Genomic DNA, 23912 nt, shown 5'->3' with positions numbered 1-23912 from the left:
TAGAAGGGAACCACGCCCCCACAACTGCCCCGAGGTGCTCTGCGCTGCAGCCACAGAAGTTTGTTTCAATAAATCAGGTGTTGAACTGCAACTCTGCCATTCTTACTGCTGGCTTGAATGAGGCAATCCAAGAAAGCTCAGAGGACTACTGAATTCCTTGCTTTTATTACAAAAATGGGAATGATCACTTTGATCAAAATGAAAAAAGTTTGCTCACACTGTGTACATGAAAAACTCTAAATACAAAAATCATCATCCCAAACACAGTTTGTGCTTTTTTAAAAAAGAATGCAACATCATTTTGCACTGCATTTTAATTTTTGACCCCCACATAGAATAGAAAATCCGTATTGCAGCTCGCAAAGGCTGCCACTGTAATCTGAAGAGTTTCATTCGTAGCAACATAAACAAAGCGGCCTGGGATTTGCTCACTGGGCACAGAGAGGATGTCATGATAGGAGCAAGTCGTGACAGTTGGTTGGAGAGCAGAGCAGGCGGGAGAAGACAGCCTGGCTCCCGTGCTGGCAGCCATCCCCACCTGCTTGTTTCCTGCGACGGCCAACACCAGTCAGAAGAACAGCTTCAGGGAAAAAAAAAACCAACCCGAACCAAAACCCCTGCGGCTTTACCTATTAAGTCTATGGAATCATTAAGAGACTGAAAAAAAATCTTCAGATATCTCCATAAATTAGTGCAGGGCATTAAAAAACAAAATGCATTTATGGTAAACTAGAATTGTACAGATACCATTTATCAGTTACCAGCACACAAATCTTGCTTCACACATACCCTGTGAACATCAGCTCATTTTCACATGCAAAAGACCAAAAAGCAGGTATTACAACAGTTCTTTCACATCCCTAATTTAAAAAAATATATTTTTTTTTATTCCATCTTTGTTGAAACTGCAGCACAGTGAACTTCACTCATTCTTCAGATCAAGTTGCATGATAATACTGTCCATAATTCCATGCGTTCTGGTAATTGTACTAGAAACAAAGAAAAGAACATGATTAAGTGATGATGCCGTGCTCCACGAGGAGTGCCTGCTAACAAGCCAGCTATGGCTCCAGAGAGGCACAGATGAGTTACACCCCTCTGTAACCAAGGGCTCTGTGTGGCCACGCCAGCACTGACAGCCCACATCACACACCCATGATGTCGGGGGTTTCAGCACCCCATTACCAGCCTTTGCGGGCAGCCTGTATCTCGCCCAATGCAGAGAGTGGAACAAGCGAGGGTGCGGTTCTGCAGTGTGAGCCCGGGAACTCCGAACCGCCCTAAAGATCCGCTTTATGAGGGAGGGAAAGCTGAAGCATGGTTCAGCTGCAAGTGCAGGGTCAGGTTTGCACCATGGCACAGCACAGAAGCTGGCACTGTTGTCTGCTTTACTTTTAGTTACTTAATGAACATGCATGTGCTACATCTTCCAGTTTAGGAAGGTCAGAGGTTCACTCGTGCCCCTCAGATCCCTTCTCTGGTACCTGCTCTGGCGGCTCCCTGTCACCTCCCTTGCAACACAGTCTCATAAAAGGAAGGAAATAGGGAGGGAGCAGAAGGTGAGGAAGTGTGCTTTGTGTTCCAGCTCCATGTCCACTACGACAGCACATGCCACAAGGCAGGAGAGCCAGGGCATGCAGCTGAACCGCCCCAGCACCTCTCCCTCTGAATCCCCCAGTCTGCAGCTAGCAGAGACCAGCACTGAGGCAGTTTCCGTGGTCTTACTACGAGCAGCCATACCCCAACAACCCCAGCTGAGCCAAAGCAGGTATTCAGCAGCAGAAGGTTCTTGGGGTATCCCAAATGCCCCCATTCCCTCTGAAAGGGTTTCTCTCTGCTGCTCTCAATCAGATTGTGGAGTACACAGATGGCAAACAGCAATGGAGTTACCATGCCAACCACAGGACGGAGCTCTACATCAACACCGTAAGCCTGCTATTCCTACCTTCTGTGTTTGAAAACTTGCGGCATTTTTCCTGGCGTAGAGCTGAGCAGTTTCCCCACGCTGGGCGAGACACCTTGCACCACCTGACTTTGGAAATAACACTTGACCTTGATGTGGGCAACCCTGAACCAGTCAGACAACAGCCTTGTCTGCAAACACTGCTCTCGCTGGAGCGGTAGGCTCCTTGCACTCTCAATAGCAGTTCCCATTGAACGGCTTCTGCAAAAGTTTCAGCTGGACCGTCCCTGACTGGTAGCTCAGAAGAACAAGCATTCCAAGCCTGCACATCACTCCTGTCCCAGCGGAGGGACACCAGCAGTGCCCACTTTCCCCAGCACTGATCTCCTACAGCAAGGCAAGTTTTGAAGCTGTGACTTTACAGCCTGCCCCTCAGACAAGGCAGAACACAAAATGGACTCTCAGTCTAGAAGCAAGCAGAGCACGTGCTGGAGGTTGCTGCTGCCACCAGCAAGAAGAGAAAACCAAGGTATAGTATTACTGACTCACTCTTTAAGCCCCTACAGGGGACCAAACGAAATGCCGTGCAAGAATAGTCCCAGAAGACAAGCTACCCAACAGACAGATTTTGCACACAAATGTCCCGATGCAGAACCCATACCGGGATGTTACAGCAACTACTAGTTGGAGCAAGTAAATATCAAAACGCGCAGTAAATCGGCATCCCAAAGTGAGCCTCCTGGGCTAAATGTTTCAGCACACAACAGGTGTATTGCCCTTAGCCACCAATATTCTTAACTGCTGCCGCACATCCCTTCACGTGAAGAGCTAGTCCGCAAACTGCTCACCTCGCTCCACAGAAAGACATATTTTACACTTGCACAACAGGCCAAAGAGGTATCAACAGGAACAGGAGCTAAGTTTTTACTCCACGCTGTCCTTGCTAACTGACACTGAGCCACAGATAAAGTCACAGGGAAAACCACAATGTATAAATACTGAGAATTGTGCATGTTAAAGGAAGCAAACAAAGCCTACACCCAACCTGGTACCAGGCGTTGTAGTTATATGCTGCCTGATTGACTTGCATGTCGCCATCCATCATCTGTGCTGATGCCAAAGTTGGGTCATCTGTGAGCATTTTCTTTTCATCTGGCTCCTCCGACCTGTGAAGTTAATACATGCTTATCAACGGTACCTTAGATTAAACTCTGAGCATGTGTTTGTGTGAGAAATGTAGTGGGTAAGGTGAAGTAATACTTTCTAACTTGGTGCCCTGTCCAAACAGGATAACAGCATTTGATTTAGAGAGAGAAAGACAGTAGTATATTGTGCTTCAGAACAATAGTCTGGGTTTTAAATTGTTCGGGTGCTCAAACTGAGACAGCAGAAGCGTGTCTCTGCTTAAAGATTAAGTTATTTTTACCACTACTGTTTAGCCTTTCTGTGAAACTTAATTCCAAAAGTTATTTTCCAATAAATCTCAAATCTCTTTCCAAATATTTACGCCAACAGTACAGCCCTATTCAGTATACGCTTTAATGTGATTAAAGAACCAGTGATTTTCTTCTTGCAAGCAGTAGGCTTAAAGCCAAAAAAAAAAAAAAAAAAAAAAAGATGTGTATATATATTCACAGACTAAAGAAAAAATAAAAAAGTCTCTGAGATTCTTCTCTGAACTATTTTAAAAGCATTTCCAAAGTGCTTTGTATCAGCTATAGTCCTGTGTAGCATGTGTTCCAGGTACCCCGTACTGCATTAGCTACCAAGGCAGTTTATACCCTCAGGTGAACAGACTTCCTACCCGTTCTCTGCTCTCCTTTTTAAAGAATCCTGCTCCTTTAGAAGAGCTTGATGTTCATCATAGGCATCGAGAAGCCTGAAGGAGACAAAAAGAAATAAAGCTTTGCTCACCATTTTCATGTAAACGTTTTAAACACATGCCCAACCATTGTAAATTGTCTACTTGAAACTGTAAAAATACAAAAAACATTCTAAGCCGAACTCAATCATAATCAAATTTTAGTAAGTGATCCATCATGAAGGCAGGAAGGCCAAAAACCCTTAATTTGATTCCACGACACATAGCAAAGAATTTTCAGTTAGCTCAGAAATTCCTACCTTGCTCAATACTTCATGCAGTTTTTATAAAGTTCCTTTAGAAATAAGTTTTCTAAACCTTGTTTGTGATACAGCTGCTCCTTCCAGTGACTGCACTCCCCCAGCTGTGTGCTGATGCCATTGAGAGCAGCATTGATATTTAGGAATCAACACTTTTTAATATTGGAATTAGTATTATACAAAATTACTACAATTCCAAAGTAGCACCTATGGCCTTTTCCCAAACAGCATGGGAAGAAAAGTGTATTAAATGCAGCACAGAAGAGCCCTAGCTAAAATTCCCACAAATAGCAAAGTATCATTTCATCTGCTGCATACCAGTTTACAAGGTATCACATGAAAACTGCTGCTTCTGTCAATATTGCTCTTGGTGAAAAGTTTCTTGGACTTGTTTTACGCTCTAGTATTATTTGGAAACTGAAAACTTCACTTTGCTTAGTGTATCTGGGATCCAAACTTGCAATGCTTGGCTGACACGCAAGTTAGAATGGTCAGAGTCAGCAGAAATTAAGGACAGCTACTGTTAACAGCATATAAAGCAGAAAAACTAACTCAACGTTAGTCCGTCCAAGTTATCTAGCTGCAAAATGAGCATAAAAAGAGCTTGTTTTACAATACAGAACTAAGACTGAAAAAGTATATCTAGTATTTAATCAGAAAGTGGCACTTTAATATCTGATCCTCCCACATACGCGTACAGCATTGTTAGTACTTCTGAATGTAGAAAAATCAAATTTATGTGGTTTTGGAAACCTCAAGCAGTCGCTCACAGTGTACAGAGCATCAAATGATACCTGTGTCACAAAACACTTCATGTTCTCTCTGAGGAACATCCTCCTTTTAAGGGTTAGCAAGAGAAAACTACAGGAAGAAGTTATGGGCCACACAATTTTTCTCTATCAGGTGTTAGGTATTTCAGAAAAAAAAGGCATAATTTTCTGAGAAGAGATTCCTATTTAAAAACAACAATTTGGTTTAGAAAAGCAGCTATCCCTCAACAAAGAACTGATGGCACAGAAGAAACAATTCAATAGATGCCGCTAACCCTACCCCTTCCCTACAACTTCTACAAGCACTCTTTTGGTGACCCTGTTGTGGCCATTTGCACAGATTACATCTTACTTGTTCACATCAGAACCAAAATCTTCAAGAAATTCCACTTTTCGCTGAGAAAACGTAATCCTCATTTTTATAGACAATGCGCCATTGACAGCTTTATCAAAACAGCTCAAGATGTTTTCTTCATTTTGCTTGAGATCGCCACTGTATTCCATTTCAAGTAAGTTGAGATACAGTTTCGTATTTTCCTGTACAAAAGATGTATTAGAAGTTGTACATCTGTCATGCTGGGTATTTAACACCAAATGTATGTCTACCAGATGCATACTAGAACGTTTACATCATAAATATATGCCAGAATAGTCAAGAAAAAGATTTTCTTTTTACATTTGTCATCTTTAACCTGTTTTTTTCACAAATAGATTAGAAACAGTCTAACACTACAAAAACAGATGTAACACTTCGCTAGAAGCAAGCTAATAGTACTTGGAGTGCCAAATACTGTGGTTATACAGAATGATCTACAAGTACTACCTATACAATCAATTTGGCTTGCCTTGAGATGTGAACATGCCTATAATAGTTAAGATTTGAAAAAGGAAAAACAAAGGTATGAAGCACATTGTGCTTCTAAAGAAAAAAAAAATCACAAACGTCCTGATTTGCAAGCTGCTAATACGGCAACATCAGTTTAGAGGGACTGCTGTCTCCATGTAGTAACAAACATTACATACAGTTACAACTCCTGTCATCATTGTTGCCATATTTTTTAAAAAAAAGGTTCAGAAAGAGAGAAAAATGCCAGGATTTTTTTTGTTTGTTTTTGTTAAATACAGCGAAGAGGGAACACATACTTTGTCAATTTCTATGGCTTCTGACAGCACTTTTCTTGCCTTTGGAAGATTTTTCTGTACTTTGAAGAGGTGTCGAGCTAATTTGATGGCATAAAATGACGATTCACTAATTGATTTGGCATTCCTAACAGCATCTTCAAGCAGGTGTTCAGCATCTTCCATGTTTCCATGTCTGCGTTCTAAGCTTACTCTTCGCAAGCGAATCATTGCTAGCCCTAGAATACACTCTTCAAATGTTTTCAAGATTCTTCTTGCTTCATCGATGTTGCCTAAAACACCGGTGAAGATGCTTTAAGATATGAGACATCCAACAGCCTCTTAAAACCAGAATCCCGCCCAGCAAAAACTAACATTGCTCTTACCCTGCTGTTCCTCAAAGGCAGCCCACAGCATGTGAACCATTGGTTTCTTAGGAAGATGTATTGTGCAAGCCCTGCTGTAGACATGCCTCACGCCTTCAATACTATGATTCTCCATGTATTTGGCATACTATAGTTGAAAACAGAGCAGAGATTGAAAAATTTAAAGCTTGTATTTGTCTTTAAAAACATGACAGAACGATAAAATTCTTTTGTTTAAACCCATTCAGCACCTTTATTGAACCACTAGACTAGTTTCTGTAAGGAAGGACGTAGAGAGGCAACGAAGTTGGCATATGCAGCAGTCAAATCTGGTTGCAAGCAGACCATCTCCTAATGCAACAGATATAGTTATATATGAACAACATTCCACAAGAGTACAAAAGGTTAGTCACTAGATCAATGTATGCAATTGGCAGGAGATAGGTGGTAAACCACTTCCCTTACCTTAATCCAGAAGTCCTCATAGAGGGCACATGAAATAACACATCTTTCAAAGAGGACCACAACTCGTTCATGAGTGCCATTTTCTATCTCAAACTCTAAGTACTCTTTCCAGTTTTTCAGCTGAATTTTCTCCAGAGGTTTTACATGAAAGTAAGGCCTCTTTATCTGCAAGAGTCACAGTACGTCAACCAATCACTAATAAGCATACCACCACGCTGCTTAAAAAACCCCAAACAGCCACACAACACTCAAGCAATGCCATTTAAATAACAGGACTTCAGAACTGATACACGTCATTATCTATTCAAGTAAGTCTGCTGGGGTTACCCAAGTACTGATCAAGAGATTTTGCTGACAATTAAATTCTAGGTTAGTAACTTGATTTTCTAGAAAGCTTTTTAAGTGCAAGTGTTTACAGAAGCTGGGAAGGAACTCAATGCAGTTAAAGCCCTATCAAACCTGCAGTCACAATGTACCAACAACACTATAAAAACCAATGAACACTGTTGCCATACATACATCTAACTGAAGTATTTACTGTCGTACTAGCGTATATTCTACAAATTAAATTCAAGATTTGGTTGAGAAACATGACAAGGAACAATGCAGCATTGAAATGAACTTCATAGGAAATATTTACACTAAGATGACTATTCCAAGAGCTAGCGAGAATGCATTCTTACTGATGACAAGAGGAGCTGGGTGAGCCAGAGTTTTTTCAGCACAGAAAATTTAAACATTGCTTAGAACTGAACGTAGCAAAGCACCCTTCCAGAGATCTTTTGCTTCTTCTCCCCTTCATCCTGAATTTTACTTCATTATTTCTCTCCTGCACTGCAATTCCATCTCAGATAAAGATACATAGAAAGAACTTACAAAAATTAAGGAGTAACATTCAGTTCTTCAGGGCCACCTGAAATTGAAAGCCAACCACCCCCTTCCTGCTTCTCAATGAACACTACTAGGGAACCCAAAACTCTTTTTCCATTTTGGCAAATTCAGAGGAGTGTTTGCTCCTGCTAAAACAACAGTAAAACAGGTCTAAGCAGTCTCCATCACTTATGTGACACCTGTTGCCCATCTGCCTCACTTCTGTCCGTTACAAACACGTCTAACTTTGTATTTTAAATCCTCATAGATCCAGCACATTGGTATCTACATAGCAGATATACTCTCTTGGTAGGAAAAGTATTGATTCTGGCCAGGAGCAAGAGACGACACCCTGTTTCTCACACATTTTCTGCAGCATGTCCACAGTTTTAGCATTCTTCCAAGTTTCAATGATTTGCAGCTTAAGCTTTCCTGAGCCAGGAGTACCTATACTGACACTGCTTTCCATAAGACATCAGCAGATTTCAGCCTCACCTACCCTAGGGACACACTGCACAGTCTGCCTCCTTCTGCGCCAGGTAACTGGTACAAAGTGAGCCTGTGACATGTAGCGCTCGCACTGGCACTTCAGGCTGCTGTGTAACAGAATGAGGAACTCACCCCAGCAAGACCATGCTCCAGTCTATGGCACTAGGACTGGCCACATACTATGTTTTCAAGTTCCTTTGCCTTACAAGGGATCTGGCCTAGTCCAGTAACATGCAATAAAACAACGTAACAGTTCTGACACCACATAAGAGGTCTCCAAAAATCTGTCCCCACTGTTTAATACAATGTACTTTCTTTTTTGAAAGTACATTTAAAACAAGAACCATGGTATGCAACATGGTATTTACCTGGAAAGACCAAGAATTAAAAACTCAGGTTGCTTTTTCAAAAGTAACCAAACTTAATTCTACACAGAAAAAGTTCTTTATCTTCAGTGACACAACTTTTAATAAGTTACATCTAGTAGCTGCATGTTATGAAGGCTACTTTTGGAAAACAAAAGTTAACTGACTTCAGATTTGAGTGCATAAAAATACAAAACCATACAGATTTCATTCTCCTTTTAGGATAGGCTTATCTTTCCAGTTAAAGGAACATTCTCCCTCCTATTACTTTGCAACACCTCAGATGCATAAGGCAGTATAAACTTACAAAGCATTTCACGCACGTAATTTAAAGACTGCTTAGTAACTAATCTTGCCTCTCTCCAAATACTCCTCAAAGATTTCTAAATCATCAGATGACAGAGTTGATCTCAGAAATTGCCTTTTCACAAGAAAAATGGCACAGAAGTGAAATTTATCTTTGTTTAAAGCCCCACAATGGTTTAAATTGTAAGGCCTAACTGTTACTCAAATTTCCTAGCTCCCAGTCTTATGTTCAAAACTCGCGCGCATGCTGCCTTACGTAGAAAAAACAAACTTACCGCTTCTTCAAACGTCCACCTCTTACTGACTTCATGTTCATTGTGGTTAAACATTTCTTGATGAATCTCAATGATTCTATGCCTCATGTTTTCTATCTCAGTGATTAGCTAAAATGTAATTTTAAAAAATGTAACACAGGTAGACACTGCATCACCTTTGTAAATGCATCTTATGATGACAGTAATATGCATGAATTAAAATTATCACAGATGTATTAAATATTACCCTGATGGGGCACTGCCCTGATGGTGCCTTGGCCCTTAGCACAATAGAGCTGAACTGGTCTTCTATCTGAAGTTTTGCTCTTATGCTAAAAATGATTGAGATTAAACATGAATCTGGATCCAAGTCAAACCTGGCTTCTGCATGTCTATGCTTTTACAGTCAGCAATTCTCTTGGACAGCTCCAAGTCTCATGTGCCTGTGAAGGCTACCCATCTGCACAGACCACTGCTGTGTCTAAGAGCTTTCTTAGAACACAGTCCTTAATCTGTTAACCTGGAATAATTAATACTCATTCTTAAAGTTCTGTGCATCTCTTCTTTCCTTTTTGTTTTTTAACTCCATTTCTTTATTACCTATGAAAACACTGGAAACATATGTCCTGTTTGACAAAAGCCATTAGCACATGAGCCAAAGAGCAGTGATATGCAAGAGAACTATGGGAACACCTCAGCTACAGATACATTGAATTGTCCGTAAATGAAGTTGCCTTCAGCCATAAAGTAAGGCAAGAAACATTGACAAACATCATCTGTGTACGTACCTTGGCAGGGTCAGTTATATCTTCAGTGCCAGAGGGCAGGTCATCTCCAGGTTGTGCATCCTCCCCACTATGGCCGTTCACAGATGCCAGTTCTCTGCGCAGCTGGACAAACTGCTCAGTAGTCAGGAAGTCTCGAGGCAAGTTGTTCTGTATATGTTCTTTAAACCTAAGAATAGTTGGAAACAACATAAATTTCATGTTTCATGTTGCAACACGCTGCCTAACCAGAGAACAATAATAAATCCTAGCAGGGTTCTGCATTACTTTATTGATCTAGAGCAACACTGAAAACACAACTTCTGACAACAAACAAAAAAATGCAACTTCTGCTATCTATCAGACTTTAAAAGCTTCACATTTCAGAGAGAAATGAAAGGACAATGAACTTCAGTGGCAAAGACAGACCACTTGCCACGTAAAACTGATGACAAAGGACGAGATCAGTTTCAGAAGATGATACCTTATTTCCAAGACCAAAAGACCTGTAGAAATTGTGGGGAAAGAACGGTGCACAATTTAAGGTTTCTGGTTCCCTCAACCGCTCCATATTAATGCAGAACTCTACTACCTAAAACTCAACCAAGTATTTCTCTTTAGCCAATTAAATCAGTGCTTCTCCACACGTGAGCGTTACACAAAGAATTAAAGGTTAAAACTGCTCATTCTGATTTTTCTAAGACATCCTCTTTTCTTCCTCACCATTTCAAGGCCTTCCTTTATTCCTCAGCAGAATTTGTGAATTTGTCTAAAATCAAATTCCTAAAACGTGTTATCAGTACTTTAAAACAAGCAGTCAAAACTGTGTGAGTACAAAAATAAGTAAACAAGCATATAAAACTATTTCAAGTTCTTGTTCTGAGTGAACATTTTTACATTTACAGATTTAGGTTAGCATATATTAAGCAATTCATAGCATTAACTAAACCTTTTGTTTTCTCTTTACCTCTGAAAGTGATGACTGTAGAGCTGCGTTGGAATTCCAAGGATGCGGTCATAGATGGATGTAACTTCCCTTAGGTTTCCCTGCTCATTTTCCCAGTTTATGTACATTTCCCATAGTCTGTCAGATCGGAAGTCTGTCCCAGCAGCTAAGACCGCATGTTCATAGGCTCTGAAAAATGAAATAATTTTATCGGTGTTTCTGAATGCGATGACACAACAAGGAAGAAAAGTTCTGGCTCTTACTTAAAAATTATAAGCATCCTCATTTACTTGCAACACTTACATTCATTACTTAAATTCTTCAAAGTATTTTCTAGATATCTGTAGCAAGATCTCTACAAATTCAGGAAGTTTGCCCACTTTTTTTCCTTCAGCACTACCACAACAGAACAAATAAAGGCAACAGAAAAAGCCACTTGCAGCAGTGCAAGATACTAAGGACATATGCAACCACTACTACTTCTATATTGTAAAGATTCTAGAACAGTTATTACTTCAGCAGTTTGACACACAAAAGCTATACATCAATCACGCAGCTAGAAGCTGCTTCAGTTAAAATTCAGTTAAGGTTTTGGATCAAACTTTAGTCCAACCTCTAACCAGGACCACGACCAGCAACAGATGAGGTCAGATGCAACCTAGCCATACCCTGAAAACCTCCAAGGAATTATATTTCAAAAATTCTATGGGGAATCTGTTCCAGTGCTGCGCTAAGTATTTCCTAACATCTAGACTAACGCTCTCAAGTCACAACTTTTGACCCCTGTACCACACCGTATCGTCTACCCCTTCTCCTGGAATTTGGCTTTATCATCTCTTAAAACTCCTTAAAGTAACTGCAGGCTGTTACTAGCTTGCCCCTTAGCTTAAACATATTAATCCCACCACATGGCTATGTAACTGTATGTACTGGCTTCTTGCTATCACTTAGTCTGCTTCCAACTTACCCTCGAATAGTACTGTTAGTTTCAGGATCAGCAGGGTCCAAGGTCTCCTTTAAGAAGTTTATATAATGTATCCAAAGATCAACACTAAGAGGAATTGCCTGAAGCCCTCTGCGATAAACCTATGAAGAGAACGTGAACTGTACTTCAAATACTTAATGGCGTCCTAATAGAGAGGCAACACTGTGTTATCCGGTGAACCTTAGAAATACTAATTACTGGAATTTTGTTTAAATAATCTACCATTACCATTTGGGTGGAGGTTGGATAGAACATGGCAATGTTCTGATCTCCACGTGCAGAGTCTTGATCTTCAAAGCGCAGCGGTCCCTGCATTCTGATCAGGTTGTGTGGGCAGGCTTTGGGGTACAGACCATAGGGCACAGACCCATTAGAGCATCATTGACAGCGTCTGACCAAAAATGCAATAAGATGTAGCAATTGTGACCAGCAAACCAACTATATTGTTTTGAAAATGAGTAATAAATGTAAGTGACAGAAAAGCCCTGCCCTACTTGTTAAGCTGCAGTGTAATACAGAGGCTTGCACTGCAAAGCTTGACAAACTGTAGAGGTTTAACGCACCTGCCAACAAAGAGAAAAAACATTAGCTACAAATGCCACAGATGTGACAAGTGCAAACAAAATCCCTACAAACCTGACCATACATGGCAGGTACTGGCAGCCAAATGACTTGCAGTAGGTTAGTCATTATTTGGCTAACAGGACCAACGGCAATAGCTGTGCCCAGCTACCTACATACCTCATCAGACTGTTTAACGTTGTCATGTCGCTTTTCAAGGTCTGCATACTTTTTCCAATACCCATAGCAATATGGATAATGCGTGAAAAACCTGTCAAATGCTTTCCTGGCAGCTGGTAAGTGGTTCTGCAAGAAATACACAATACAAGCAATGAATCCTCTCCTTGAAAATAACTTAATTTAAAAACAATTATTGTTTTAATATTGCTTTGAAAACCACTGGGTTTATGTTCTGATCTGTGATGACAACACTGGCAAGGGCAACTGTCTTAAAACGTTATCTACAAAAGCCTGATGTACAGTTCTAGATTTGTCACTGGAACATCTATGACTTGCTTTGGTTTTCTGTTTATTTCTGGAAGTCTAAGGGAAAAGGGGGCATGTACTAACCTCCTGCTCTACATACTGTAGGAGATATACCCATCCTGTGAAATCCTGGGGATTGTCCTCTACTACTTTCCAGAACTTGTCAAAATCTGGAGGGAAGCAAGCCTCAATATCTGTTGTCTGTAAACTTTCAATATTTGGAATTTCACTCTCCTGTGTATTCTCTTCATTCAAGTCAGGGGAACTATCAGGCGATTGTTCCATCTCAGTTACGCTCATGATTTCCGTACTGAAGTCCATATGCTGTTCTTCTGTTGTCGTTTCAGTGCCATTGTCTGTGCTCTCATTGCTTACAGTCGGCTTCTCCTCCTCTGTATTATCTGTGTTCTCCATAGCTGAGGTTATTGCTGTTTTGTAGTACTAGATCCTGCGGAAATAAAAAGATTCAGTATGCATGTAGCAAAGCGCCAAGTAGAACTTGGGTGTGAATTAGCAGCTAAGAGTCTTCCAAGTGCTTCAGACACCCATGTATTTCACCACAAACTGTCATCAATTATATCTGCTTCACTCATGACCCTTATTCACAATTAATAAACTGTTAATAGCAGTCACACGTTTTAAAAACTGCACAGATGGGTCAAAGCCCATCTGTTTTTTTCTAAAAAACTATCACAAGTAGCCAACAAGGTGTAAAAGTGAACCAATATATTTTTCCTGCACGAGTCTAGCGGTTTATTCCAAATAAAAAATTACATTCACATTTATCCAATTCTCCTATTTAGTACAAATCAATAACTTCTTCGCAAAATAAATACATGTTAAAATGTACCCCCAACGCCCAGCTGAGCCGGCTTAAGCGATAACTTTGCAAAGAAGAGTTACTATCAGCACTAGATTCAGTCTGTATCAAGGATGTCTATGTAAACTACCCAGCATCAGAGGGCAACAAAAATGTTTAGGATAGCCTCTTATACGTAGCCACTCGCTCCCACACAAAACTCGTGGGCCAGGTGCTTCCTCCTAACCCTCAGGACAGACTCCCATCTTCCCCCTACTCTTCATTTTGATCTTCCTGCCAAATGCTGCTGCCTAGTTCTGCCCAGCTCTACCCACCTCTGCAAACACCAGTCCAGCCCACCTGGCTGCATGCTGCTCAGCCTCAACTGATCTCGGCCATCAGTGCCTGCAGCCTGGCTGTAAGGCGCTCAACAGAACTTTCTCCACACACAACCTAGATCCTACTGACTAACTGATTCTAGGTAATACAACACTCACATCGAATACAATAGCTCTTAGCTGTAAATCTATTTTGGATGAAGAACAGTGTGAGACTATCATCCTCACATGCACTGTAGTAACTGTCATTACTATTTCCCTTCAGTTCTCCTCAGAGAAGATGGCAAATAAGTTTTGCATGTAAAAAAAAAAAAAAAAAAGTGCCCACCCCACCCAGTATCTCCAGAATTCTTTCCCACTCAAATCCTGAAGATGGAACAAACAAATCACTTGTTTTCACATCAATAAACACATCAAACACATAGCTCAACCATCAATAATCTAGCGAGCGGGAAATTCTTGACAGAAAGGAAAAGTATTTATATATATCAGCTGCTTCAACATGTGAGATAACAATTCATGTTTTCCTAGGAGTTCACTAAGCCAAGTAACTTTGGCATAGCGTTAGAAAGCCCACATGGTCTACTCTGTAAGTTTTCTAATAACAGGTTTTTAAAAGTATTTCTATTCTCCATTGTATGCAACATCTGGCATTAGTGTAAACACAATTTCTTTCCTTTAAGGTAAACAGTTCATAATTTTGCAACTTTTTATGGTAAGCGTTCAGAAAAAATGAATGGGTCATGCCATTTAGAAGTCACACAAACACGATGTGACTCCACAAAGCACTGTAGTGCTTTTGTTCCATAGGAAAAGAGGATGCTTGTGTAAGACAAGCAGTTTATTTCATTAATAACTAGTTCTTGCCCACATCCTGGCCCACTCTAGAAAGCCTGCATCAAAAGCCAGCTTCTTCAGTGAGTGCTGGAGATGAGTCTTCAGTACTGATTTTGAGAAGAAACATAATTTGCAAGTTAAGAAATTAATATCGCAGCAGTATCACTATGTCTTTTCCAGTGCAACATAGAGAAGACATCTGCATCATTAAAAGTAAGTGCTACCATTCATAGCTTACCTCTGTAAAGATTACAAAATCGAGGTGTAAGAGGAGTGCGTTATCCAAACAGCAGCCCTAACACTTGAAAAAAAGTTCAAAGGAAGTTTACAGCTCTAAAATTTGAGAAAATGAATGCAACTGTTTTTAAACATGCAATAATTTATGACCTAAACTTATTCTGGCATTCGACAGATGCTTTCCCCCTCTAGCCAATTCAGATGTATTCCGGCCTAAAAAACCAACTCCCTCAAACCCAGTGGTTTTCAGATTTGAGGGAGAAGCGGTATCGGGTAACCTCTGCAACAAGGTTTTCAACACACTCTTAAGAGTCTATTTGACAGTTCAGTACCAACAGAAGCTGGTCTAAACCACCCCCAGGCAGCCAAGGCCCATCCCAGACTCCCACAGTAACCAGAGGTTACAGTTGACTTTTAAAACAGCCGATATGATCAGCCCTGCCCGGTACCGAACAAGCGCCCGTCAATCCAATCCACGGAGCTACAAAGGCAGCTGAGATGAGGCTGACAGACATCAAGTACAGAAATCCACGTAACAGAGTAACTAAGTTCCTGGCGTTTTCGCATGACTCAGGCTAAATAATATGCATATCAGATAACTACATGCGCTAGTTTTAAATCATTTACGTCAACATATATTGTTTAGCCTGCTTCCATTAAACGTTTACTGCATACAATACTGGCGTTTATAAATACTGAACTAACGGAAGGCATCTAGGAAAAAATACGAGCGGGCAGCACCAAAGGATTTCAAGCCTCGCCTCCCGGCTCTCCCAGCTCTCCCGACGCCGTTGCACAACGCCGATAAGCAGCTGCCGGGCCCTTCCCCGGGCCGGGCCCTGCGCGGCCGCTGCCCACAGAACAGCGTTTTGGTGGCCAAAACATAGCAGTAATTCAATGAACAGTAAAGTCCTGTAAAGCTTTGAGTTGGCGTAGTATTCGCTCAGAGATTTAGCGACTATTCTAGCACATAAAATAAAGATAAAAGAGTTTTTTTCCTAACAACAAAATTTACACTATGAAGTGAAAAGGACGGGCACGCTGGTTTGCCCCGGCGCCCGCTAGCAGCTAGCCGGGGGCCGGCTGCAGGAGCCGGCGGGGCGATGCAAGGGCAGGCGTGCAGCTTCCCTCAGGCACAGCCAGCCCGCTCCGCCCGCCGCCGCTGCCGGCCCGGCCGAGTCCCCCCCGCCTGCCGCCGCCTCCCGCCAGGCCCCGGCCCAGCCCCGCTCTCCCCGGGCCGAGGGGCACCTCTCCCGCCCCCGGGCCCCGGCAGCCCTCCCCTCGCCCCGCGGAGGGCCGATGCTCCCCAGGGCGGCCCCCACCTCGGCCCCGGTACCTGCCGCGGGGCCGGTGACCGCCAGCCCGCTGCGCGCCCGCCGCCGCCAGGCCTCAGGAAGGGCGGGCTGCGCCTGCGCACAGGGCACCGCGCAGGCGCTGGAGCACGCGCCCTCTCCCGCCAAATGGCGGCGCCCCCTCCCCCCGCCCTCCCTCCTCAGGCAGGCAGGCGGCGGCCGCGGCGTTACAGAAATAAATCCGTTTGTTCGCGTCAGGTTCGTGTAGAACGCGTACAGTACCGGCAGCGGGAGGGACGGGGACGGGGCACCGCGGCCGGCGGCTACTGGCGCCAAGGGGAAAAGGAAGAGGGAAAAGGAAAAGATTCGTTGGTTTCCTCTGCGCTTCCCCGCGCGCTGCCGGAGCTGGACGTTCCCCGGCAACGTCACCGGCTAATGCTGCACAGCTCTGTAAGTGGGTTAAAAAAATACGTATTTCTCACAAATACCACACAAACCCCTGTATAATTATCTCCAGGGTTTTCCTCCACTTATCAACGTATAGCTTAGATGCTAAGACAAGTCAAAACATGACTATATGGTAAGTGTATTTTATTCATTACAACGTGACGTCCGTTACTACAAATTGGGTGCTGTGCTGTTAACTTCTAAAGACAAGTGCAGGCGAGCAGGAGCGCCTGGCCCTCCTTCGGCGGGCTGTCCCCACGGCCGGTTGTCCCCGCAGCAGCTTATCCATGCTAGGAACGCTGTCACTGCCAGCCAGCAGCATGGGGACGGGCCTGCCTGCCTCCATGTAAACAGCTGTCCCTCTGCCCAGGCCAGTTGGTTGAGTGATTTTTCATGCACACACAAGAGACAGTTATTTTAGGTTGCTATTTCCAAAAATTCTTCTAAACTCTTCTTGATGTGTGCTGGCTGAGATGCAGCATGAGTTAACAGGCTTTGACCCATCTGTGCAAAAAGTGCTTTTGATAATTTCGCTGTGGCTGTTCGGATATTTCCTACTGCTCCAGGCAAAGAGCCACTGTTCGTCATATTTCCCAGGAGGTGCCAAAGGACAACGAGAACTTTTTGCTCCACAGCACAAGGCTTCCGTGGGTATAACTCCGTAACAAGATCTGCAAGAAAGATAATAGATTGAGCAGTGTTTTAAGACTTTTTTGTTGGAAGAAGGGTTCGCCAGAGTCAAGAAGACGCTCAATATGAGTTATGCATCTTGCTCAACTTTACTAGTTTCTAACGCTACTTATATAGAACCGATACACATGCACATTCGTAAAGCAGAAATATAATTGGTTAGTAGTCTCTAAACACGCGCGGTTCTCACACCCCTAATTATCATGACTAAAATAAGCATTCTATCCATGTAGCTAATTGTGTTGCTGTGCTTCAGCCTTGTAGTTTGTTACTCCCTATTTTCCCATACCGGTCCCTATCTTCCTTGGCCCTGCACCTGCTTTCCCAGCAGCTGTAGCTTGTTACAGCCACGGCCTGTTGGCACAACATAATTACTTGGTCTCAGGATTCAAGAATAGCTCAAGGCCACCTTTCTTGTTAACTTCAGCACAGCAACTTCAGTACAATTCTGATTACAGGCCTATTCTAATTTTAAAAATACAGTTCAGAAGTAATACCCTGCTTTGAGGGGTGTTAAAAAGCACTTAATGTTAAATCATCTTCTCAGGGCAACTAATGAAGGAATGCTTGCTATACACATGAGCTTGTTGTTGGAATAGCATCAGCGCTCTAATCAAAAAATTCCCCTTTCATCCTCTCTCAGGAGTTTACACTGCTGATAATTACAATCTTCCATTAAATTAAAACAAGTAAAAGAAATTAAGATTTTTTTAGTTTGGATTATCATAAGGACCTTTATTTCTCACAGTGCACTGTGTAACATCTAATACTTCACGATTTCCCCTCTACCTCAAAAACAGGCAGTAAGTATTTGAGTTTCAGGACCAAAGTAGCCTTATACTATAAATATATATAAGATGAAACATTTCCCCTACTTGGATAATTACATCATGAATTAAGTGTTTCTTTTCCAAATTTTTGCCTTTTTGCTAAAATGGACTCTTCTGATATACAAACTACTCCCAAAAATGCCAGCAAGAGATGAATTCTTTAAAGGTTGGTGACTAACACATTCAGACAGCATAAATCTAGGAATGTTTCAAGAACAGACTGTCCATTATGTTTAGTTGAATTTCATAGCTACTACACACCCAGCTGCTCTGAAAGTAAGTCAAATAACATGCGTGGGTCAAGCATATTGCCCATAAAGACATGCCTTGTTCACTTAAAACATCAAAAGAAAATTCAGCACTGCTAGTAATAATCCCCATTATTAAAAAAAATATATAAAATCTAAGTAAAATTTGCCTTCAATTTTTAAGCAAATGGGTCTTTCTGCTTTTGACACCAGTTTAGGAAGATGACCATTATGAAGTCTGCTGTCTTTGTGGACTGCAGCTCAGCTTGCCAGCTTGTCTCCTTTGACTGAATGCCAGTATGTGTTACCAAGAGCCTTAAAATGAGAACAAGACCAACTGCGAAAAGCAAAAAGGTACACAAGTAAAAATCACGAGTTTGCAGGAGCCAGCCTCAGAGAACAGAATATTTTCTGTTCTGGGAAATCTCAGAAAAAAAGAGTCACTCATTCCTTTCATTTCTTCCTGGCAAGAGTATGAGGAATGAGTACTGTGAGAGGGAATATATGGCTTGAAGCAAGGGAGGCACGCAAGCCTCAGCTCCTCGGTCAGCCCTGCACCTCTGGCTCTACACACAAACAGATACGTGCTGGCTGGGCAGAAGTAGGCATGTGGGGGCCAAGCCTCAATATAGTACATCCCACTCGGTTACTGACAGAGTGAAACTCATTAGAAAACAAAACTCAGCTAATTCTCTCCAATTCCATATTAAAGTTACTATAAGCTTAAGGTATTTATACATCTCTCAGGTATTTATCCATCTTCCATCTTACTATATAATAATAATCTTTTGGTTTATCAGCAGTGGCTTAAATTTGCATTGGAAGGAGGTGAAATTTGACAACTGCTGCATCGTTAATGCCCACAATCTACTGTGACAGAAGGGAAGATATATAGCCACCACCATCCTACAGTGGATTTGTCTAATTAGGATGGTACACAAGCAAACAAACAAGCATAGTAAAACACCACTTTACCAGCAAGCTTTTCTGTCATGTCTTGTTTTGCTTTTCCATTCAGAAACTGGGCTTTTGTGCAGAATGGCTGGAGGAGCAAATAGTTGTCTAAATGCAAAGAACAAAACACGTTAAAATTCTTAAACAGAAAATTAAACAGTCTGGTAATAAATACAATATGGAAGAATGTAAATAAGAACCTTACTTACTTAAACTTCAGAAAACACAGTGATATATTTAAGGACATAAAAGCAGAAAAATATACCCTTAACAAGCCCTGACTCCTAGAATGTGGTAGAACATAGTATATTAATTTGTGGAAAACACCAAGATTCTGCTACAAAGCCAAGGAAAATAGTTGTGGCATACACAAATCAGCAAGAATCTATTTCTTTGACCTGTTTTAAGAGATTTGGCAGTGTGACAAGCTTCTGGATAATGAAACACAATCACACAGAATGGTTGAGGTGGGAAGAGACCTCTGGAGATCATCTGGCCCAACCCCCTGCTCAAGCAGGGCCACTGCAGCCAGCTGGCCAGGACTGTGTCCAGATGGCTTCTGAGTATCTTCGAGGATGGAGACTCCACAGCTGCCCTGGGCAACCTGAGACAGCACTTGGTCACCCTGACAGCAAGAAGAACCTGCTATAGAAAAATAACAAAACCACCTATGCACTTACAAGTCCAGCTATCTGTATTTCTGTATCAGACTGGCAAAACACTAAGGTGACTTGTATGGTTTAAGAACTGTGAGAGTAAAACCAATAATTCATTACAAAATGTAATGATCGGATGGAAACTATTGGAAAGAGTAACTCTCTACATTTAGAATTTCATTAATACAATTAAAACTCTTCAAAATTAAGAGTAAATTACTTACCTAAGTGTTGACAGAGAGCCTGAATAACGTTTGTGGCAGCTGCATAAATCCCTGGATTTTTGGAGTTCAGGTTGTTGTCTACTATCGCAGGAATTAACATGTTGATCACAGGTGATAAACTGTCTTTCAGCAGTGGAATCATCTTGTGCATCGTCTCCAAAGCAACCTGATTTACCTTACTGTTTGAGTCATGTAAGCGATACTTGAAGGCATCAAAGATCTGAAAAAGTATCCAAACAGCATTCATTGGAATTAACAATTAATGTTTGAGGCAGATATTACATTTCCTGCTTTATTGTTACACTTTAATTGTCCATCTCAGCAAAAGATGGCTCTGGTATGTAAGTACCTGAAATACTTTTTTAGCAAGTAAAGCAACATTTGATTACTTTCATACTTTTATCTCACCTTATCTGAATTTGAATCATTCCTATGCAATGTAATGGGAGGTAAATTAGCCATCTGTAACTTTCAGTATGACTAATATTTTCTGCAAGTATTTTTAGGAAGACACAGCTCTATTTAGCAAAAAGAATGTTCTAAAGATTTCAAAAACATTTACAGTTAAGACATTGTGAAGTTCCACAAAAGCATTTTGTAGTTTCACAGCAAAGACACTGCACTGTTAGAAGACGATCTTGGTTTTCCTTTCATTGTACCTATTTTTAGTTTACAACTGTTGGACCCCATTGTAGTACTTTTCTCCTAAAGAACCTCCTTTCCTATTAGAAAGGATACTTAACTCAAGCTTGATCATAATAAAGACCTTTCCTCAGCTTCTAGACAAACAAAGCAGGCAGAACTCACAGCTGTGTTTCAAAGACAGTTCTTCAGATCTTTATTGATCCTTGCTGCTCTTTTTGTAACCTGTTTCAATATTTTGATACTTACTCAGCACAGTGGCAAGAAAATCTGCACAGAGTATTCCAGAAATAGTTCAGAGTGCTCTAAGTGAAAGCTTCCAGCTTCTTCCTCCTATTTACTTCCTTTACTAACTTTGTAGCTTACATATCTCCCCCTTGAGCTTACCTCACCTATTCCTCAATGTTTTCCTGTTAATCATACATTCTTGTTGAAAGAGGGAGCTGTGATTTTTATCAGAAAACTTTGTGACACAACTTTGAAGACCTTTAATATAAAATATTTGCATAGTTACCTTCACAATGTTTGCAACAACAAAGCCTTGATTGTTCTCTGTATCTGATAAGAGCTGCTTAATGCCATTTATTCGATCACGGAAATCTTTTGCATTCAATAAACTTATAATGTTTTTAGCATATTCTTCGCTTTCTAGTGAATTACGAGGAGCTGGTTTTCTTGAGACTTCACAGGCTTCTGTAGCCTCTCTATTGGAAAGGAAAAGTTATTCAGTCAATCCATACGCAAGTTGAAACAGGAGGCTTTAATTTCAGGCATCCTCTTTCCATATAGTGCAAATATGAGAAGTAAACAGAAAATTTTCTGATGAAGGACTTTCACTTTAAACATGGTGCTATTATTTAAAAAAAAATAAAAAACCACCTTACAATAATTGTTGTTCCTAAAGTCTCAATACACATTCCACTCTAAATGCATCTATACCCATCGCACAAGAGGTAAGCCTCGGCTAGGCAGAAGCCCTGTGCTGTTTCACGTTTCTGGATGACAGCGGCTGAGTTTGTGACCAGAAACAGTTGTGACCTCCCTTCACACCAACAGGTCAAAAAAAAGGTACTGTAGTTTAATTCTTTATTCTTCAAGTGCTTTAAACACTGATCCCAATCAAGGTGGCATCTAAGCCACACGCTGTGCTGAGGTGGTAATTCAACAACTCTTCATAGAATATTTTGAAACAAATTTTCTGTAGTATCTAGTGTCATTACACAATCATGGAAAGAATTATAAAATCTGTGGAATCACTCCACTGTCCACATAAGTACCCTGCATTTACAGACCAGTCCAGACAGAGTCACCAGCTCATGCCTGATTCGTGAACAGAAGTCTTTGATGGAGAATGGAATAAGCATCTTTCTCGCATTTTCAAATTCAAACCTATCAGCTCTGCGAGAACAAAAGGCGGCATCAAACTCTCCTGTCCTGCTAGTGTATTACAGGCTACCAAAAGTATCTGAATCAAAGATAAGAGAGTCTTTGGCATAATGCCGTAAATAGCACCTCTTCTAAGGATGCGGACATATAGTTTCACATGCCAAAGCAAAATATACCATCAAATGTGGAATTAGTTATTATTTTGAATAGTAGAGAGTGTGCTAAAGAAATCCTATTCCTGAACAGACACACTTTCTTCAACCTGGAGGCAGTCACTGCCCCTAGGAACTCTGTATTCTTGGATGCAGCTTTTTGGTTTGGTTTAAATTTTGGAAAGGGTTTCTTTTTTCACTTCAATAGAAGACCTATCAGAAGACAAACCAGAAAACTAAAAATGAACAGAGTATCATTTAAAACCTTCAGCATCCCCAGTTAGGAGCTAACTAAATGGTTACTCCACAGGTAAGTGCACAAAAATAGGTAACTGGTACTGTGGCTACCACTAGGCAAGTTTTTTCTACAGAGTCCGAACAGCAGTATCTTAAAGTGATGGTGACATGGATCTACCATGAATTTTAAAAAGTCTCTTGTATGCTGTGTGTGTGTTTTCCCAGACAGTCAACAGACAAATTAAGATTAAAAATTCACAAAGCCATTTTAATGTTACTGATTACCCTATTTAAAGGAGTTTACCTGGGACATGTCAACTTTTTCCTTTTCCTTCAGGTATGTTTAATTTTCATAACCCTTTTGTGAATGTTTCTGTACTCTCTTCTTCTGTAGTGAAGATAATAGTGAGACTATTATCCTAACGGTCAAGTTACTAACAGTGTAAAACACTGAGGATCATTACCTGTCAGTGATGTTCAGAGCATCTCTGGAAGTAGATGATGACCTCAGATGTCCAACACTACTGGTATGGGAATGTCTTCCTTTTGCTGACGGTGTATCTAATGGCATCTCCCCCAAACCCTGCACAAAGTTGTAACCATTAATTAACATGTCTGGTACAGTTCTGCACTGCTGGAGACCCTGTACAAGCAAGTCTGATAGTCATGCAAAGCACAGGAGCAAAGTACATTTCATTCAGTGCATCTGCAAGGAGTAAAGGCATGCCCAGGGCTGCTTACAAGCAGTACCTTGCCATGCTGTAGTCACTTGGTTGCTTGTCTTGCTTTGAATGCACTCCCCCGTTCCCTGTAGGTTCACTGTCTACACCTCCCACCCACTAGTACACGTTTACATTTCTCAGCCGTTAAACATGAGCTTTGCCACATACCTTTTCACATAGATAGCTAACAGATTCCTTAATGTAAGGCAAATCCTTGGCTGGCACATACTTTTCAAGCATTTTATCAAATTCAGGATGACTCATCATACTGAAGAGCATCTTTCGACCGTAATACCTGCAGGAAACAGACCATGACATATACATCCATAAACATGGATTTGCTACTGATAATTATAGGTGTGTAAATCCAAAATAAAAAAGCTCAGGAAGACTGCTATCTATATGTGTAACCAGACCCACTTTTCATCCTCTCACAAAGAAACTATGCTCAA

The 23912-nt window shown here is 41.3% G+C and overlaps 2 protein-coding genes and 1 non-coding gene across 13 annotated transcripts in view; all 3 read right to left on the bottom strand.

Moving 5' to 3' along the window:
* Positions 1–146: 146 nt before the first annotated feature.
* PRPF39 (pre-mRNA processing factor 39) lies at positions 147–16435 on the bottom strand. 9 transcript variants are annotated; one of them, XM_055715161.1, is made up of 14 exons: positions 16317–16435; positions 12854–13217; positions 12464–12589; positions 11705–11823; positions 10759–10926; positions 9816–9981; positions 9049–9156; positions 6744–6908; positions 6300–6426; positions 5938–6206; positions 5147–5331; positions 3708–3782; positions 2949–3069; positions 147–989 (listed from the first exon to the last, which is right to left on the bottom strand). In XM_055715161.1, exons 2-14 carry the CDS (start codon positions 13181–13183, stop codon positions 939–941), a joined length of 2010 nt encoding a protein of 669 aa, XP_055571136.1. In that variant the 5' UTR covers positions 13184–13217; positions 16317–16435; the 3' UTR covers positions 147–938. The 9 variants fall into 9 exon arrangements, with proteins under 9 accessions (XP_055571136.1, XP_055571137.1, XP_014137567.1 ...); XM_055715162.1 differs by having other exon boundaries at positions 16303–16387; XM_014282092.3 differs by lacking the exon at positions 16317–16435 and adding an exon at positions 14982–15044.
* LOC114016567 (small nucleolar RNA SNORD127) lies at positions 5762–5846 on the bottom strand. The gene has a single exon (XR_003561081.1). It is a non-coding gene; the product is annotated as a small nucleolar RNA SNORD127 (small nucleolar RNA).
* Positions 16436–16846: 411 nt separating the features above from the next.
* The window catches only part of TOGARAM1 (TOG array regulator of axonemal microtubules 1), a 45044-nt gene continuing 37978 nt past the window's right edge, over positions 16847–23912 (bottom strand). For all 3 annotated transcript variants that reach the window (XM_055715157.1, XM_055715158.1, XM_055715159.1), the window contains 6 exons: positions 23629–23755; positions 23203–23321; positions 21478–21667; positions 20322–20541; positions 19463–19549; positions 16847–17390 (listed from right to left, as the gene is read on the bottom strand). In XM_055715157.1, coding sequence (XP_055571132.1) covers positions 17137–17390; positions 19463–19549; positions 20322–20541; positions 21478–21667; positions 23203–23321; positions 23629–23755 — 997 coding nt within the window. In that variant the 3' untranslated portion in view covers positions 16847–17136. The remainder of the gene's footprint in view (positions 17391–19462; positions 19550–20321; positions 20542–21477; positions 21668–23202; positions 23322–23628; positions 23756–23912) is intronic.

This window comes from Falco cherrug, chromosome 7 (genome assembly GCF_023634085.1).
Source record: "Falco cherrug isolate bFalChe1 chromosome 7, bFalChe1.pri, whole genome shotgun sequence".
Lineage (NCBI taxonomy): Eukaryota > Metazoa > Chordata > Aves > Falconiformes > Falconidae > Falco > Falco cherrug.
The sequence above is the reverse complement of the archived record's forward strand: the minus strand, read 5'-3'. Positions and strand labels throughout refer to the sequence as shown.